General features: G+C 36.1%; 1 protein-coding gene across 2 annotated transcripts in view; it reads left to right on the top strand.

Annotated features, from left to right (window-relative positions):
* Positions 1-18999, top strand: part of LOC129303013 (protein SABRE) — a 41632-nt gene extending 22633 nt beyond the window's left edge. For both annotated transcript variants that reach the window (XM_054941997.1, XM_054941998.1), the window contains 12 exons: positions 6992-7348; positions 7536-7654; positions 9342-9591; positions 10863-11084; positions 13371-13510; positions 16040-16112; positions 16252-16353; positions 16485-16667; positions 16797-17126; positions 17212-17379; positions 17696-18068; positions 18443-18999. In XM_054941997.1, coding sequence (XP_054797972.1) covers positions 6992-7348; positions 7536-7654; positions 9342-9591; positions 10863-11084; positions 13371-13510; positions 16040-16112; positions 16252-16353; positions 16485-16667; positions 16797-17126; positions 17212-17379; positions 17696-18068; positions 18443-18552 — 2427 coding nt within the window. In that variant the 3' untranslated portion in view covers positions 18553-18999. The remainder of the gene's footprint in view (positions 1-6991; positions 7349-7535; positions 7655-9341; positions 9592-10862; positions 11085-13370; positions 13511-16039; positions 16113-16251; positions 16354-16484; positions 16668-16796; positions 17127-17211; positions 17380-17695; positions 18069-18442) is intronic.
* Positions 19000-20845: the final 1846 nt, after the last annotated feature.

Here is a 20845-nt window from a genome sequence, read left to right as displayed (position 1 = left end):
ACCTAATGGCTATGTCTCACGACTAACCTATCTAAAGGTAACTAACATAATGGTAATTAACATTTATTTCAATATTACCATTGCATAACACAATTAGCCTTAGAGGACTATTTCTAATGTCCTATACCCTTCACCTAGCCTAACTAACTCTCCTACTAGGTAGCTAACCTGATATTTGCAAGGTACTTCTTCGGCCTTCTTTATAAATCATTTCTACCAATCTTATCAATATCAATGCAAAAAAAGTAAAAGGAATAAAAGTATGTAAAATTCCAAATATGCCTTATATATCAAATCTAAAAAGTGATGCCATGTAACCTTTTCTCTCTCATGAAGAGCAATTTTGGAAATACTTTTTAAATAGTCTAAAAAGCTGCACCTTGACTTGTAAATGGGGGACCAAATGGACTTTCTAGAACGTGTCTTATAAATGGGATTGGAGGGAATAATGCCTATTTGTCCGTATCACTACATCAGTCTATTTTTCTTTCTTTCTTTTCTTTTCCAGTACTTAGATATACTATTGATGCGGTTGTAATGCCTTGCTAATTGTTATATGTTACCCTTTTGTTTAAGGGCTTTCTTGTCTTTATGTGTTATTTTATTACTGCCTTTTTATATGGTGCTGAATTTTAGGAAGTATTGACAGTGCAGTACCTTACTTGACATATGTTTAGGTTTAAGGTATATGTGCTGTGCCCTGCCTCTTGGATTATTATGAATGGAATAGTCTCTTTCCTCTTCTCTTCTCTCTTTCTCTCTTAACATTAGGTATTAGAGCCAGGCTCTGCTAGAGATGCGATCCTGCACTGGACGGCTCAGTGATTTGGAACACTGCTTGGAGATGCAATCTACATTAGTACAATAGAACACAGACAATATCTCAAAAATTAAACAAATACTTAACAAATTTTTTGACCAATTAGCTGATGTATTTGCTAAACTTTCAAACATGGCAAGTCAACCTCCTCTGCCCCTTACTTTAAGATTGGTGAGCCCTTCAACCGTCCTATTGGCCTTGCCCAATGCCTCACCACGTCACCACCATTCCGACCCCTCATCATTCTAGTTCCAACTTTGCCCTAAACACAGCTCTCACATCCTACAATGCCTTCAGCTTTAGCACCTCCACCACCCATTTCCACCCTTCTACCACAATTTGGGTCGTTCGAAGGCTTGCTTCCTGCACCTCTTTCCCTATATTCGGTTCCGATCAACCATAGTAGAGTTGCGTTTCCTAAGTTTGATGGCACCGAATTTAGAGGTTGGGCTTACTCATGTCGTCAATTTTTTATTGTTGATGAAACACCTATTGAGCATCGCATGCTTCTAAGCATTCACTTGGAGAAACGTGCATTGCGTTGGCATCTCTCTTTCATGAAAAAGAGGCAACTATTAGACATTTCTTGGAATGACTATTTCAAGGAAATGGAGGCCAAGTTTAGGGACGTTAAGGATGACAATCCTATGATTGCCATTAAGAAACTTCAGATGGGTGATTTTATTGATGAATATGAGGAGAAGTTTGATGAGTTGTTGACAAACGTAGACTTAACGAATGATGTTGCGATGAATTGCTTCATTGGGGGATTGAATAGCGATGTCCAATAGAGCGTTCTCAGTTTTCAACCATCGTCCTTAGCCAATGCGATGAAGCTTGCAAGATGCTAGGTTGCCATGATTCAAGCCATTCATGACCACGCCCCTATTTTCATGTCCTCATCGCATTGATTCCACTCTTCTTTCGCATTTCAGGCTGACAGTCCTTCTCAGGTTTCCTATACTACCAATTCGGGTCCCAAGTTAGATTCCCCTTCTAAAACCGTTTCATCCCCAGGTCCATTAATAGAGAAGCCCAAAACAACTCCTCTAGCAAGCACAATGTCCTCGGCCTCTTCCAAGCCCTACAAGACCCTTTCTAAATGAGACATGGATGAACACAAGTGTAAGGGCCTTTGCTATTGGTGTGGTGATCGTTATAGCAGTGGTCATAAGCTATTTTAGACTCACTTCTGGATGTTTTTGTTGAACCTTTTACTTTACCCCGATCACGTGTTTTTGATCACATTATTTCCCTCAAAGTGAATCATCTGATTCTATGTAAGCCTTATTGGTATGGGCTTGTCTAGAAATTTGAGATTGAGAAGAAAGTGCAACAGATGCTTGATAATGGGATTATTAGGGAAAGCCATAGTTCCTTTACCGCTCCAGTTGTTTTAGTACAGAAAAAAGATGACACATGGCGTTTTTGTGTTGATTATCAGAGGTTGAATGAGGCTATCGTTAAGAACAAATTTCAAATTTCAATTGTAGAAGAACTCTTAGATGAGCTTAATGGAGCTCAATTTTTCTCTAAATTGGATTTACGTGCCAATTATCATTAGATTGAATGAATGAAGTGGACATTGACAAGATAGCTTTTCGCACTCATGACAGCTTGTACGAATTTATGGTTATGCCTTTTGGCCTTACCAATGCTCTTGCTACTTTTCAGGGTCTTGTGAAATCGGTTTTCGACCCTTCTCGCGGAAGTTTGTTTTAGTCTTCTTTGATGATATTTTGGTTTACAGCAAACATTGGGTAGTTCACTTGGAACATTTGACAGTGACATTATCACTATTACGATAGCATCAACCATTTGCTAAGTCTTCTAAGTGCACTTTTGTCGCGAATCACATAGATTATCTTGGCCATGTTATCATTTTTCATGGCGTTCAGGCAGATCCAAAGAAACTTAAAGCAATAGCATCTTGGCCTATTCCTTCTTCAGTTAAGGAATTACAAGGTTTTCTTGGTCTCATTAGGTATTACCGATGTTTTGTCAAGAGTTATAGTTCTATTAGTAGCCTCCTAATAGCATTATTAAAGAGGAATGAATGTTTTGTGTGGTTTCCACGAGCTCAGGCAGCCTTTGAATCCCTCAAGAATGCTATCATCTCTCCCTCGGTGCTTGCCCTTCATGACTTTCATGAACTTTTGTGATTGAGATTGATACTTCAGGACGTGGTTTATGAGCAATTTTATCTCCAAAGGGCCACCCTTTAGCTTTTGCTAGCAAGGCCCTTTCTATTCGCAAGCGCCAGTTATTTGCTTATGAATGTTAGCGGCTAGCTATTGTTTTTGCCATCAAGCAATGGTGTTCCTACTTTTGGGGGTGAAAATTCATTATTAAAACTCACCACTTACCCCTGAAACATTTACTAGACTGGCGGGATTTAAGCCAAGAACAGTGTAAATGGCTTCATAAGCTCTGGGGCCTCGACTACGACATCGTCTACTCCAAGGGCAAGGGTTGCAATAATACAGCCGCTGACGCTCTAGTGGGGATTGTTTGGCTATTTCTACGCCTATTTCTCCCCTATATAATAGAGTGCGTGACTCTTAGCTTCTTGCTAATCATTTGCAGCAACTAATTAAGAGCCTCGAACATGATCCCTTGTCCAATTCTAAGTACACATTGGAGCACCACTTGTTGAAAAGGAAGGGTGAGCTTATAGTAGGGGCTAATCGTGGACTTCGAGAGGATTTGCTTCAATTCTTTCATGCTGATGCTATTGGTGGTCATTCCGGCATGAATTCAACTTACAAAAGATTAGCTTCTTTCTTTTATTGGAAAGGGATGAAGAGAGATGTCCGCAACTATGTGCGTCAATACACCACTTGCCAATGCTTTAAGCTCAAGTTGGTTGCCTCCCTAGGGCTTCTCCAGCCATTACCTATACGTGAACATATCTAGTCTGAACTCTCTATGGACTTTATTAGTGGGCTTCTTAAGTCTTACTTTAAAACCATTATTTTTGTGGTCATTGATCGCCTATCTAAGGCTGCTCATTTTATGGCATTGAAGCATCCTTTTACTGCTGTGGATGTCATTGGTATATTTATGGATAATGTTGTCAAGTTGCATGGTTTTTCCAAATCCATTGTTTCTGACCGCGATCCAATCTTTTGTGGTAAATTTTGGAAGGAACTTTTTAGATTATATGGAGTTAAGTTGCATTTTTCTTTCGCCTACCATCCCAAAACATATGGCCATACAGAAGTGCTTAATTGTTGCTTGGAGTGATATCTCCATTGCATGACCAGTGATTTTCCAAAACAATAGGTTAAGTGGCTCCCACTAGCTAAATTGTGGCATGGGATGACTTCTTTTGAGATAGTTTATGGTGTACCTCCTCCCACTCATTTGTCCTATATAGTGGGTGACTCACCCAATGAGATGGTTGATAGGACTTGCACCCCTCGAGAGCTCACCTTGCAACTATTGAAGCAACGCTTGTTGAAGGCTGAATATCAGATAGTGCAAAAAGCTAACAAGCACCGTTTCGGATGACACTTCAATGTGGGGGATATGGTCTTCCTCAAATTGCATCCCTTTCGGAAGAATTTATTGAATAATTCTTCCTTGCATAAGCTAGCTGCTCGTTACTTTAAGCCTTTTAGAGTGGTGAAGTGCATTCGAGCTGTTGCGTATGAGTTGGCCTTGCCTTCTCATACTCAGGTTCATTCGGAGTTTCATGTTTCTTTGTTAAAAAGGTTTGTTCATCCAGATGTTACTCTTCATTCTACCTTACCACCAATTGATGATCATGGCCAATTTATGTTAGAACCGGAAGAAATTTTGGCTAGAAGATTGTTAAGCCCCATAACTTGCCCGTCACTCAAGTTCTTATTCGTTGGAAGTTTTCCTAGCCTGAAGGTGCCACATGGGAAGATCTTTCAGCCATCAAACAACAATTTCCTCACTTCAATATTCAGGCACCTGCTCCTACTTCCATCCTTATGGACAAGGATGCTTTTTAGGGGAGGAGTATTGTTATATGTTACTACTTTATTTAGAGGCTTTCTTGTCTTTGTGTTATTTTATTACTACCTTTTTATATGTTGCTGAATTTTAGGAAGTATTGATAGTGCAGGACCTTACTTGACACGTGTTTAGGTTTAGGATATATGTGCTGTGCCCTGCCTGTTGGATTATTATGAATGGAATGGTCTCTTTCTTCCTCTTCTCTTCTCTTCTCTTCTCTTCTGTCTTTCTCTCTTAACACTGATGCTGCATTTCAACCTCATTCTTAATCGCTCATTCTGGAGAGTAGCACAAATATAATCTTTTGCTGTAAATTTATTTTCCTTAAGTACTTATATTTGTGCATATACATTATATATTAATTATTGATTTTTGTTGCACAAGCCAACCATTTTCTCTCTTCCAGATTCAGCCTGAAGCAAATCATTCAAGTTGGCAGTGCTCACAAACACTTCTGCATGTTCTTTTAACAACATTTCCTTTTCTTGCTACTTCTATGTAGTTCTTGGCTTTTTGACTTTTATATGAATGTGCTCTTCAGTTCCCCTTTAAAGTTATATTGTTGGACATGTACTTCCTCACCTCTACTTAAGATTGGCTCTAGATTGTGGTGGTTCCCTAGCATTTAATGGCTGGGTTTTATTTTAACTTGCAAACTTTTTTAAGGGCTTTACAAGTATTTTTTGGAACTTATGTCAAATTATCAAATTCTCCTTGTAGACTATTTCACGTTTTAGTGTTGTTATTTTTTGGGTTAAAGGTCATTTTTTATCCTTGAATTGTATACAAAAAGTCATAAATGCCCATAAACTCAACTGTGGGTCAATTTTGTTCCTTAACTTTGAAGATTTTCTCCTTCATTGCTCGGACATTAAAAACACTGAACGCCCATTAGTCATAAGTGGATTTTACTATTCTTTTAATATTTTTTATCAGGTTAAGGGTCATTTTTGTCCCTTAACTTCTATTCTCGAAGGGACATTTTGCCCCTCAACTCAAATATTTTGTAATAAAAAATATTAAAAAAATATAATGTGGGACCTACTGACCGTTGGAAAACGGCAGGGTGACAACAAAGAGAATTTTAAAAGTTGAGGGACAGAATTTACCTATAGTTGAGTTTAGGGGCATTTGTGACCTTTCGTATACAATATTCTTAACCCTTATTTTTTTGGCCCAAAAATGTTGTTGCTTGATTGGTACTCTACTGAGGTGGAGTGTTGTAGAATTTTGTGAGTGAATATCACTGGAGAAACTTGTGCTAAAGCACTTTGGGTCTTGCTTTTATTAATCACTTTTTAAGATAAGATTGTAACTTGATCATAGACGTAGAAATATTCAAAGATATGTTGAGATATTCTAAAGCCTATGATCTAGGCTACAACCGACTAACGACAACAACAAACCTTTATCCCACTAGGTGGGGTCGGCTACATGGATTGCAAGATGCCATTGTGCTCTATCATTTACCAAGCTTTTAGGAATATTATTAATTGAGAGATTGCGTTCAACAATTTTCAAGAGTGTTCTCTTAGGTCTAGGCTACAACTGACTAAATTAAAATGAAAATTAATTAATAGAAATAGCAAAGATTCAAATATCTAGCAACACTCCTCCTCAAGGTAGTGAATGGATATTCAAAATTTCCATATTGCTTGTTAGTTTTTCACACTCGACTCTAGGTAAAGCTTTGGTGAGAATATCTGCCACCGGTATCTAAGTTGATATGTGATTCAGATTAATGATCTTGGAGTCAAGTTTTTCTTATATAAAATTTATGTCAAGCTCCATAGGTCCTTGCATAGGAATTTATTTTTTCTAGGAGTTGCTTGAGCTACAAACCTTCGCAAGTGCCCCTTGAAAGAGCTCTATTTGTTGCCTTGGCACTACGTTTCGCCACAAAAAATTGTTTTTTACTCTGTCAAGTTAAGGCATTACCCCCGTAGATAGGTGTAATACCTAGTTGTTGAACTCCCATCAATGGTATGTTGTCCTTTTATAGAAATGACTATGACAATTATGTATATAGTTTTGCACCTCCTTGATGCTTCATTTGATTTTACTTATTAGATATGAAAATCTAAAATTATATATACACACACACATATATAATATATTTAGTCCATGAAAGTGCACACTTTTTCTACTCATGCCTTTAGAGCCTCCTCTTTTCTTGCCAAACAGGGTAGGTTTTTGCTTGCTGCTGTTAGTGGTCGTGTTTTAGCACGGTCATTTCATTCAGTCCTTCATGTTGGGTATGAGATGATTGAGCAAGCACTTGGTAATACAAATGTACACATTAGCGAATATCAACCTGAAATGACATGGAAGAGAATGGAGTTCTCTGTTATGTTGGAGCACGTGCAGGCCCATGTTGCCCCAACAGATGTTGATCCAGGAGCTGGATTACAGTGGCTCCCAAAAATTCTTAGAAACTCTCCAAAAGTAATGCGTACTGGTGCTCTTCTTGAGAGAGTGTTTATGCCTTGTGATATGTACTTCCGTTATACAAGGCACAAAGGGGGGACTCCAGAACTGAAAGTAAGTACCTATTCCTCCCATTTTGACATCCTATCTATGTGTTTATTCATAGTAATGCTTTTTTCCTGGATACATGCATTTCTTTGCAGACATTGTTATTTTTAAAGTGTATGCTTCTTTAGTTCTATGTCTTGTATCCTGTGCTAAGTATTGTATGTCAAATGTTTACGTTAACTCTTTGCTTCAGGTGAAGCCCTTGAAGGAGCTCACTTTCCATTCTCAAAACATAACGGCAACAATGACTTCTCGTCAGTTTCAGATTATGCTGGATGTGTTGACTAATCTTCTCTTTGCTCGTCTTCCAAAGTAATGACAATCCCTCCCTCCTTCATTCTATCTCTTTCTGCTCTCATTCTGAATTAATTTTTTTGTTTCTGTCATGCTTCAAATACTAATATGATCACTTCACTTATATCAATGTAACTTATCTGAAGCAGGCATTCTCCATATTTATATTTATAACGTTGGCACTACATTTATTATTTTACACCATTAAGTACTCGATCAGATGCGATAGTATAGTTTTCTTTTTTGTCAGGGGCCAATTCACTCCATAAGTTTATGTTGTTGGGAAAATGGATAGTAATGGTTTAATTCTTTATTTATTCTTTCTTTAATAAAAACCAAATAATGGTTTAGTAAAATTAACACACGTCAAACAATGGTTACTCTGAGGAGAGTTTGTCCAGCTGATCTTTGAGCTTTCCTAGCTATCAACTATCAAGTTTATAGGTTTTTAATGCACATTTCCTGCTGGTTTATAATGAATTTAGTTAGAATGGAATGCAATAGGTTTTAAAAAGGAGATTGAGCTACTCAACTCTGATATTATTCAGGAACAAAATAGAGTTTCGTTCCCAAGTTTAGGGATACGAAGATGTTGATACAGCTAGAAAAAACCTAAATGGATGCATAAAGGAAAAGAACACTTTCTGGTATTTGAGAGACCAGTGCACTCTTCTGGTGATTCTGCTTGCATTGTTCTTACACCTCAAGTGCTCGCTTAGATGAAAACTAACAATCACCCCCTCCTCACACCCTCCAAGGAAAAAGAAAAGAAAGGAATAACAATCTCAGCCAGCATGTGAGAGTTAGCTATGTGCCTTTCATGCACTCACCACCTCACCATCAGATGTGGACCCATTTCCTTTATTCTTTGTAAAATAGATCCTTCCATATTTGGGCTTAATACTTGTGGATCTTCAAAGGCCAAGGTTCTATCGAGAGAAAGATTCTAATTGCTTTCTTTGTTTTCCTCTCTTTCCTTTTCCTTATGTTTTTCCTTTTCTTATGTTTAAGGAGGGAATTTTTCCTCTATCTCTGTATGTTGTATCTTTTGTTAATCAATAAATTTTTTTTTTCTTGAAAAACATTAACACACATGCCAAGTCAAGCATGTTGGGGCTGGAAGTATGAATGTAGCTGGGACTCACATAATTTCTGCCGAAATTCTTTTTTCCCTGGGGGAGCAAGAATCAAACTCATCAATTCATAAAGCCGTTAGGGTAATTTTGGACAGAGGAGAATGGAGGGAAAATTTTCAGATATTTCTTTGATTTGGGTTTAAATAAATATTATTTAGTCCCACAGAAAAAAAAATATATTTTATCTAAATAGAAGATATTATATAAATTAAAATTCCTCTCTCTCTTCCTCTCAATCCAAATTCCATGCACACTCTAAGGAGAAGGTCCAAGGGAGGTTTTATTAGCATCCCTAATCCTTAATCAACTGCAGGTACACTTTGGCATAATTAGATAGTTCATAAGCTGATGGCCATAAAAAGATAGAGATTTACATGAGTTAGATGTTTCTACTGTTATCTAATTTGTCTACATCAGTATGATGTTTGTTTGGTTTTGATTTATGGTTGGGCATGAGAATTGACCTTTTTATATTTTCAACATTTAAAGTGATGAAGTTCTTGATATTGTTCTGTGCTACCTGATGCATTATGAGCTTTCAAATTAATTGAGGATTGTACATAATTCAGACCTCGGAAAAGTAGCCTGTCATTTCCTGCTGAAGATGATGAGGACATCCAAGAAGAAGCAGATGAGGTGGTTCCTGATGGTGTAGAAGAGGTGGAACTTGCAAAAGTCAACCTTGAACAGAAAGAAAGGGAACAGAAGTTTATTCTTGATGATATCAGAAAATTGTCTCTTTGGTGTGATACTTCTGGAGATTTATATCCTGAAAAGGAAAGTGACTTGTGGATGATAACCAGCGGAAGATCCCTTCTGGTAAGAAATGAATTGCATTAACAATCTTATCTATGTGGAAAAAATCTTTTAATAATTGTGATTGGATAGTTGTGACTCCTATTTTATGTTGTGAATTAAATATTCTACTTTTTCTGTTGACTGAGCGTTGCTTGGTGTAATTTCTGTGGGCGTGGAACTTAATTATTGAAGATGAGTTTGATAAATTCATTAGCAGCGGAGAGCCAAGATGGAAAGGAGTGCGTAGGATGAGGATAAGTGAGCTACATTATATAAAACACCATGCAAACAGACATTGATGAAAAATTATCAATGCAGTATGAAATAGCCAAACTCTTATTTTCTGCGGTATGAAATAAAAAGTGTACCTCATTGGGTGTAGAAAAGCCCAAGTTTTCTGCATTTATGTTGCTTGAATATTTATGTTAGGTTAGATAACATTAGTTACTTCAACTCAAGTAAAGCACTGACGGATTGCAATGTGGTTCACTCATGCATAAGTCAACAGGGTGAAATGCATAAATATAATGATAGTGATAGTTTCTAATATGACGGACATAACTGCCATTTCTGCTTGGATATCCATTCTGGGCACGTACTGATGTGTCCTGCATTGATATGTCTGGCTCCTAAAGGGTATTATCGGCATTGTCTGTGCTAGATTCTGGGTTGCAGTGATTGTATTTTGCTAGTTGTGACTTTTCGTCTTTTGGTATGATTATGCACTTGCAAAATCCTACCTTATCAAATATCCTTTGCCATGCCCATATTTTATAATTTTAGAAGTCTGGCATTTCTGCATATTTTATTGTTTCAGATATGATACATCTACTTGTACTTGTGCTACATAGCGTCTAGTTCTCTTTCTGGACAGTTTTTCTCCTCTTCAGTTCTTACCCCTTGTTTGACATTGAGTACATGACTTGCTTTCTGTTCTTTTTAGAATGGCTTACTGTTCTCTTCATCTATCTAGATTTTTACCGTGGAGTTCTGTGCTCATTGCAATATTTGAACTGTTGCTCTTTGGGATTTATTTGTGGTGGCATTTATGGTTCTAATCAAGTGACTTTGCTATCATCATCATCGTTATCTTTTTTTTCTTTTCTTTTTTCTTTGTGGGGAGTGGGGATTAGGGGAATGAGTTTGTGCAATTCTGGGATATAAAGTTTTCTCTATGATTTTGCCTTCCACAAGCATAGAGATGTATTGGCTATTTCTCTATTATATTTATATGCATATTTCACTAGATGAAAAATGTGCATGGGTAATCGGAAGTCATCTTATAATGCCAGGTTCAAGGACTGATGAGAGAACTTGTTAGTGCACAAAAATCTAGAAAGGCCGCATCTGCATCATTAAGGATGGCTTTACAGAAAGCTGCACAACTACGGCTTATGGAGGAGAAGAACAAAAGTCCTTCATATGCTATGCATATATCTTTGCAAATTAACAAAGTTGTTTGGAGCATGCTTGTTGATGGGAAATCCTTTGCTGAAGCTGAAATTAATGACATGGTAAGAATGTAATTTTGAAGGTATTTAGATGCTCTGATTCTCTTATTATTCAAGTCAAACAAAGAGTACAGTATATTTAGAGGGTAAAATGACTTCATCCCGTCCAAGATAGGAAGAAAAAAAAAAGAGAGAAATAATATAGAAGTGAAGGGTTTTTCAGAGCAAGAAGAAGAAACTGAGGCGTGCAGCTGTATTAATCTTTCATATTATAGCTGTTGAGCTGTACAAGAGATTAGATAAGGCTTTGGGTCAGAAAACTTAGCCCATTAGTTATTCTATATGATCATGTAAACTGATGACTGCCAGGATAGAAAAGGAAAGGGAAAAAAATATGCAAGAAAGAGAAACAACGATAGAGGAAAGAAAATAAGAGATAATTAAATGATGATAAAGGAGAATAAAGGGAAAGAGCCGTTGGGCTCTCCAGGGGGTCATATCATGTCATTAAGACGTAATTGGAAGCTAATTATGTTTAATGACATGATCGATACAGATCATGTCATTAGTGACATGATCAAGTAAGGTTGTGTTATCTGTTAGATAAAATTTATTAACATGATTGATTTTGAAATAGTTGATTATATCATGTGGTATAATTGATTTATAAAATTGATTAATAAGGTTGAATTTAAGTATAGTTGAAAAGCGTAATAAAAAATCAAGTAAAACTATAGTTTTGTGAAGATATATCTAAACATCCTTATTACATGTCAAAATCAGTTATGAATCCAAAACCATGGTTATTCCATTAGTTATTATTACCTGCTTTTCAATCCAGTTTTTGATTATACTTGCCTAAAAATTTATCCAAAAATCATATAAACTCTATTTTATAAATCATAGTTTTGAGTTTGTAATTGATTTTGACATGTAAAAGATCTAATAAACTTTTGACTACAATCTCACTCATGCACATGCACACAATATTGAGCCAACTAGCAAATAAGAAAAGAAAGGCATTGCAACCTGAGAATGATCACATTGTGTGATTTGCAACAAATATGCTACAATTTAAATGCATCTTCCATATGTTTTTCCTTCCACTGGCTCTGTGAGTCCAGTTAAAATTCTTAAGCTGAGTATGAACTTCTGTTGTCTATCCCAGCACTTACGTTTGTCTTGCTATATATTAGCGTTCTCCTACTCTGCCCTCCTTTTTTGTCTCCCTCTTTTTGGCTTGCCTTATAACTGTTGATGAACCTGTCTCTAAGGCTGTGTTTGGTTTTAAAGGGGGGGGTTATAATTAATTTACTATTATATCCCTGCGTTTAAGTTTATTTTTTAAAAATTGTTCCTTATATAAAATATTTTTCCACCTTAATTAAATTAAATTATAATTTTTAAATGTTGTGCATTATTAATAAATTTTATATTAATTATTCTTCTTTCATACTTTTGGGAGAGGGTGAATGAAATATTAGATGTTCATACTTTTTTCTTCAATTTTTTTCCATGTCCAGTATGGGAGGAAGGTTTAGAACAGGGTTTTATTCTTTCTTTGTTATTTTATCTTTGAATAACTGGGCATCAAAATTCTGCTTGTAAATAGACAGGAAGAAAAGAACACAACATAGAATCCATGTTTCATTGCATCTTCTACCTTCAGTTTTAGCAATTTTTTAATATCAGCATTGTCCATGACCCTCCACTTGCATCTGATATTTATTCACGTGCTAGAAGGGAAGTTTTTGTTTCTTAACACGGGCATTTATGAAATATCAAGAAAAAACTGAGGGTAACACAGTAAAATTTTTTAACTCTCCTCCCAAAAACCCCAAATTGGAGGGAAACAATATGAGCGAAGGGGAAAGTTCCCCTCCCTTCCAAAAATTTTCAATCAAATGAGGGGAACTGTATTAATGAGGTCTCATGCAGTACAATTTTTGAATTTTTTTGTACATCTTATGCTAAATTATATTTTAAATAGGTTTTCTAGCACCTGGGCAATTAAAATTCCCATCTACTGGAAACGGATTTTCCATAAGATTCTCTGGAGATGAGACTCTGGGCATTTTGAATCTGCATGAGAATCCCAGCTAAGGACTCTTGGTAGTTAATCTGTGCGGATCTATTTAATCAAGAAATTGAATATCATAACTGATCTTGTATCTGTTTCTTGGTTTCTTATATTCTCGATCATTTTTGTGGGTTTTACTCATTTTAAGATGCTTTATATTTTGATTTCATTGTTGGTAGTGCTTAGTCTTGAAAATTTTCTAATTCTTTTGTTTCATATTTCAATTTGCTAGAGTATGCTAATTTAGTGTCATTATGCCAACCTTTTAGATCTATGACTTTGACCGAGATTACAAGGATGTTGGTGTTGCTCAATTTACAACAAAATATTTCGTTGTCAGAAACTGCCTACCTAATGTCAAGTCTGATATGCTTTTATCAGCATGGAGTCCCCCTTCAGAGCGGGAAAAGTATGCAATTTTCTTGGAATATTTTTTTTCTTGATTTTATTGGTACTTCCATTTTGATTTTCTGATCTTTACCATTTTTGCTTCATCCATTGCCTTAGTTGTCAAGATAAAGTCTTCATTCTTTTAGCATTAAGGAAACACGAATATGAAAAAGATGGAGAGAAATGTGGTTGAGAAATCCATATAGGACATAGTTAAGAATTGTAGGCATAACCCTTTTCGATATGCTCCATCTCACGGGTGCTATGGTTTCTAATACTATGTCATGTATTATGCTCATGTTTGCTTCAAGGGATTCTGATAGAAGCCTGCTGAAAAAAGAGAAAATAACTCCCGAAAAGGACAGCAGAAGGAATAAATGAGCGAAAATACTGGGGTTTTTACTATAGAAATTTGATAGAACAGAATCAATGTTATAAGAGTTCCACTGATTCTGTCAAAACCCCATTCCCCTGTTACAAGACCAACTGAAATCCACAAAAGCAACGGTACATAAATCACAAGAAACACAAGAACAACAGTGGACCACTGGCGTTTTGAGAAGCCAGACTCTCCTCACTATCTCACAATGCAAAATAATCCCTGGGATGTAACCTCACGGCTGAAAGACAATAAGGACTCCAAAAAGTGACTTACACAGTCCCCAACATAGGCTATACCTCTAGATAGCCCCCAAAACATAAATGGGCTAGCACTTCTTTTCCTTGTCACCAGGATTCAAAGGACAAATACTTGAACCAGCGGTGAATCCTTTTTCTGCCCTCTTAGTTTCCCTTGATTTCCTCCTATAGGTCTTAATGAACTTATCAGCTCTATCAGATTCCCTCTTACTCAGATGTGAAAAATTTCTGAATATTTCTGATGATTCATTGATGATTAATAAATGGGGTATTTATACAAGAAGAAAGAGAAGGAAAAATAAATGCTGGAGACAAATTGCTCAATTAAGATATTGATGATCCCTTGATTCTATCATAATTCCTAGTTATTTAACACAAAATATTGCACAAGAATTACAATAATGACACTACATAATATCTAACACTCCCTTTGGTGATTGGACGTCTTCCACTCCCAACTTGGTGGCTAAGTCTTGAAGGCTAAAACTAGACAATCCCTCAATGAGCATATCTATGAGCTGATTTGCTGTGGATATGAAAGTAGTACAAATTAAACCACTGGTCGGTTTCTCTTTTATGAAGTGCTGGTCTACTTTAATATGTTTGTCTGATCGTGTGCACTGGATTGTGAACAAAGTTGATAGTTTATTTATTATGATAAGAAAGTTTCTTTAGGCCTTCCCATTTGATCATCGAGTCTCCAATTTTTTTTTTTTTTTATCCATGATAGCTCAAAGATTCCAAGTGCTATAGCTCTGAACTTAGCTTCTGCTTAGATCCTGCAGTCGCATTCTGCCTTTTGCTTTCCAGTTGGCAAAGTTTCCTCTGAGAAAAGAAAATAGCCTATAGTTGACCTCCTAATGACCAGAGATCCTGCATAGTCTGCATCAACATAGGCTTCAAGTGTTAGCTTTCCTCTCCTTTTTTAACACAAATTCTTTACCTGGCATATGTTGAGAAGAATCGGTCATATGGTCAGTTGATCCAGATATGACCCAAGAGTCAAGAAGAACCTTATGTGAGGCATTAAGACCAGGTGACAGTTGGGTGACATTAGATGAAGATGGAGTGATAGTACCTTGGAACAGCAAAGACGTATGCCTGTGGTGGGAGATTTCTCCGTTGGGACTTTCAACCACATCAGAGAGTTTTCCCCTTTATATCTGCCATAAAAGGTCTGCGAATCACTGCTTGAAGTCATCATGGGCTCAGCACTGTAGTTAGCCGGATACAATTTCATCATGGTTGGGTGGTTAGAGGATAAGAGGATGACCGTGCCAGTTGGTTTTTGAGGTGGTTCCAAGGGTTCTTTTGGTGTCTGCATTGACAGAGGAGGGTGACCCAATGGCAATTAAGGCCACGGTCTATCAAAGGCTAAAAACGGGGGGAAAAAAACAACAGAAATGACTGCAAAACAAATGGAGCAAACAAAGACCGTTACCATGACAAATCTCTGAATATTTCTGATGTTTCAAAGATGATAATACAAGGGGTGTTTATTCAAAAGGAAAGCAAAAGAAAAAAAAAATGCTGGAGGCAAATTGCTAATGTTAAGGGATTGATAATCCCTTGATTCTATCCTAATTCCTAGTTACTTAATACAAAATATTAGTATTAATAATATTTGCAATAATTACACTATATAATATTTAACCAGACGCATAGAGTGTAGACAGCTTTTTTATATATTCCTGAGCCGCTTTTGCTCTCCTCTTTTTAAAAGGATCCACTCTATTTTACTTATTGTATAATAGTTTCTCTTGTCAGAAAAGGAAAGATAAATCCCTTATGATTGTTGATGTTTTATCTATTAAATATTTCTGTAGATTTTGCAAGGGAGAAATAACTGTATATTAAATATTGCTGTGTTTCTGTGCTATTCTGTTCTTTTCCTTTTTCGTATATTCAGAAGTGTCATGCTTCGAGTAGATGCTAAACAAGGAGCTCCGAGGGATGGAAATTTTCCCCTTGAACTTTTCCAGGTAATAATTCCTCTAAAGATTATTTTGGATCCTTAAGAAAACTCACACCAAAACCTAGAAAGTAAAATTAGTTATTAAAATGTTAGCATATAGCATAAATACTGACAATTTTGTTCCCTGATATGCCCTTGCTTTACAGGTAGAAATTTATCCCCTTAAGATCCATTTGACTGAGACAATGTACAGAATGATGTGGGAGTATTTCTTCCCAGAAGAAGAACAAGATTCACAACGCCGACAGGTTAGTGACTTCTAACCACAACATTGACTTAATAACAAAAACTGAAATTTACCGAATTTTTGCATCAGATTATAATTAATGATTATTTATGCTTGTGTGGGAAGTCGTCATAATTATGGTTATTTATGCAGGAGGTTTGGAAGGTTTCAACAACTGCGGGTGCGAGACGGGTAAAGAAAGGTTCATCAGTACATGAAGCTTCCGCTTCAAACAGTCACTTGATAAAAGAGTCTGAAGCATCATCTAAACCTGGCATCTCCGCGATGCTATTTCCTGTCACTGGTCAGCCTTCTCTTCATGCTGATTCAGCCCAAGTGAGTCCCTGATGAATTCTTTATCGCACCACTCTCAAGTTAGACTGTCAGAATCAGAAATGCTATTCTTGATCAGTGCTGGAAGGATAGCTACGAGAATGGTGTATAATTTTTATCTTCTATTCACAGGCATCCAAATCACCAAATGTTAAAGCAAACCCAGGAGATGGTTCGACCCCTGAGCTGAGAAGGACGTCTTCTTTTGACAGAACATGGGAAGAGACTGTAGCAGAATCTGTAGCTAATGAACTCGTCTTACAAAGCTTCTCTTCCTCAAAAACTGGTACATTTAGTTCTGTTGAGCAACAAGACGAAGCCTCCAAGAATAAATCAAAAGATTCCAGAGTTGTCAAAGCTGGTCGCTCATCACATGAGGAGAAAAAGTTAGCTAAGTCGCATGAAGAGAAAAGATCTAGGCCTCGAAAAATGATGGAGTTTCACAACATTAAAATTAGCCAGGTCTGTAATCTTGGTGAAGCTGTCAATTGCTATCACTTACATTAATTCAGAATTCGGCTGAATGCAGTTTATTATTCTCTTTTAGGTTGAGTTATTGGTTACGTATGAAGGGTCTAGATTTGTTGTGAATGATTTGAAATTATTAATGGATCAATTTCACCGGGTTGAGTTTACTGGGACTTGGCGAAGGCTCTTCTCAAAAGTTAAGAAGCACATCATCTGGGGAGTCTTGAAGTCAGTGACTGGAATGCAGGTATTGAATGACCCTCAGCATCCTTATTACTCTTCATTTTCTTGTTAATGTTACTTTCCTTGTAGCATCCTTCTGACTCACATTTGCTATTCTATCTACTGCCACAAATTAATGTGGACATTAACATTGCAATCTTGTTATAAACCCAACCCTTGATAAACTACTGTGTTGTTTGTGGCCATTGAGGAGGGCCGATGACCAATCAAGAAAATCATACTACGTCTCAATGGATATCTATCTGGTGTTAATGACGTTAATCTTTTCTAATCAATTTACTTAACATATATATTTATATTTTTCTTGCAAAATCATGTAGGGTAGGAAATTTAAAGACAAAGGTCACAGTCAGCCTAGTGGAGCTGGTGTTCCTGAAATTGACCTCAATTTTAGTGATAATGAAGGCCATGCCGGAAAATCTGATCAGTACCCGCCATCTTGGCTTAAGCGGCCGAGTGATGGAGCGGGTGATGGATTTGTAACATCCATTAGAGGACTATTTAACACACAGCGCCGGAAGGCAAAAGCATTTGTTCTGCGGACTATGAGGGGTGAAGCAGAGAATGATTTTCAAGGCGATTGGAGTGAAAGTGATGTAGAGTTCTCTCCTTTTGCTCGGCAGCTCACAATTACCAAAGCTAAGAGGCTTATTAAGCGGCACACTAGGAAGTTCCGCACTAGAGGACATAAAGGTATGTATAAGCGCTTCTTCCATCCTGATTACATTTTCATTGTGATCAATGGACAAAACGATTGCCACTGAATGGAACAAGCATACCGTTATACATTTCACCGAAAGGTTATTGTTTGCCAGGTCTAGTTTGTCGAACCTGGGGGGTACTCTGGTGCATTCCACCTGTTCCTAACCCAAAAAATTTAACTATTCATAGTTGGGTCTGATATCTTTCCCAGTGACATGTTCCAAATTTCTTACTTGACCTTGTTCTGATGCATGCCTCTGCTAATCAAATCATTTTTTGGGTGAACTAATCAAATAGTTTCTTGTAGAGAATGTTACGGAGTAATGAGACATGATAACTTGAGGCCTGACCTAGATATTTTGCAGGTTCGTCCTCCCAACAAAGAGAATCACTCCCATCATCTCCTAGAGAGACGACTCCATTTGATAGTGATTCTTCAAGTGGATCCTCGCCCTATGAAGATTTTCATGAATAGATGCATTTTATTTGAAATTCTTCTCACTAGAACATTAAGCACGCAAAATCTTGTTCTTGAAAGACGGAAAATGATAGCTGATCTCTCTGAACTGGCAAGCGCATGGGGGAAGACTTGAAATTTCAAGGTCTCTCAAAGAGGAGCCAGGAGAGAGATGAACTGGGGACTGGGGACTCAATGCGGACAATGCGTTTATGTGCTAGTAATTGATGGCGATTAATGTCCGCGCAACTTTTAGCTCTGTGACGACGAGCCTTTCATTCGTCTCAAAACAACTATCGAACATTAATAGTTGTATGTTTCTATAGTTTGGGAAAATGTGCATTTTTGCGCTCTGTAATTTGCCTGATAATATAGTCATAAGGTTGACACGGTTGTGCGATTGTACAGAAATTTGATTGTATTTCAAGAATTTCAAAAAATATAATAAATGCAGTATTTCAATCATTCTTTTTTTTTTTTCAGGAAAAAAAAAATAATATGGAGGCCGAAAGGTAAAATCAAATCCGACAGCTAAAGGTAAAAACAAATCCGACAGCTAATCTGCCAAGTGTGAGACCGTGACAAAGGAAATTTCTTATTATTGCTCTGCGCTCAGGCAGATGCAATATGATCGTCGACTGGACGTTCATATTATGGGTGTATTGTGCAGGTCAATGGACATAAGCACTGTCTTCGCTAAAGATGAGCACGTGCAAAACTTACCAATATTGCATAAGCAATCTTCTAATATCTCTGTCTTATTCAAAATATAAAAAATTTAGTATAGATAAAATATTTTTTACTTTTTATTTTACATTTATTAACCTAGATCTTGTAAATTTCTCACTCAGTCACGTACCAAAATAGGTTACTGGTATGGAATGTGAGTCATATCCCACATCGTTTAAGCTTCAAATCAAGCATTTTTTTTTTCCATTACTAAAAACGTAACTAATTTCATATTAAAATTTTGATGCCCTTGATAATATTTATTATAACAAAGGCTTTAATATTTTTGTAAAAATTTTAACATAACTTCCTTTATAAATTGAATTTCTAAAATTTTTACAATACAATATTTAAAAAGATAAGATTCAAGAGTTTAACTCCTTCTAGCCAACAAATAAAATATATAACAAGATAAAGAACCTGGCTATAGATTGTGGAGCACCTACGAATAAATTTACAAAATAAAATTTAATAATTTAAATTTTATATTAAAAGAAAGATTAATTCTTAGCTCCATTACTTTTGATTAGTAATAGATTCCTTAATGTTTAATAGGAGGTTGAGTGTCAACTATACTATTTGAAATTTAAATCACTTTCAATAAATAACATCCCAATAAAAAAATTGGAAGAATGTAAATGAATATGTTCATATAATTATAAATTGAAAAGAACTCATCAATATAATATGGCCACCAAATTTGATAATTTAAAGATCTTGATAAGCTTCACAAATATCGAACTGTTAAATTCAAAATAAATAAACAACTTATCATCTAGCATTAAGAAATCAAATAAATTAAATAATTAAATAGGCATAGAAACACTTACTAGTTAAGAAAGATGAGACTTGTATTTCACGAATCCAATGAAATTAATTTTATGAGGACTTTACAAAAAAGATAACAGACATGGATACACAACTTATGTGGTAACTAACCAGACGAGGACAAGATAACTAACTAAACGTAGCTGAAACCACGAAACAAATGCAAATATAAAACCCACAAATAACAGGCGTGATAGAGCATATGAAAAAAACAAAATAACTAGTCATTAATCATAGTACACTACGAACTAACAAAACTATCGTTAACAACAAGTGTTCTACATGCAGTCCTTTTTAAAATATCATATTCAAACATATATGGAAGTTAACGGATCCATCAGATTTACATTTGATCTTACATAATCGATTGAGATAACTTCCTTTTTTAGCATGCTTAATTATATCTCAAACGATATCTACCTATGCCATTATTCTCTTTGCAATGACTATCACCATTTGGCCATTGTTCTCTTTGCAATGACTATCGCCATTTGCCAATTACACAAATCATCGACATAATCTGTATCGGTTTTACTCTCAATGCAATATTATTTACTAAGAAGTTTTTGAACTACTTAACCTCATTTTTAGCCAACTTCAGAGTATTATACTTTGGCTCACACATTTTATTTGGCTATAAATGGATTTTTCCTCATGAATATAAAATTAACTCTACATCATTGTATTATTTTAATACAATGGAAATCCATTTTATGTGATATCAACATTTATGGTATCTCTCAAATGTTCATTT

The sequence above is a fragment of the Prosopis cineraria genome, unplaced genomic scaffold (assembly GCF_029017545.1).
Source record: "Prosopis cineraria cultivar Desert tree isolate PC_DT_omini unplaced genomic scaffold, ASM2901754v1 PC2, whole genome shotgun sequence".
Lineage (NCBI taxonomy): Eukaryota > Viridiplantae > Streptophyta > Magnoliopsida > Fabales > Fabaceae > Prosopis > Prosopis cineraria.
This window is presented reverse-complemented; position numbering and strand designations above follow the sequence as displayed.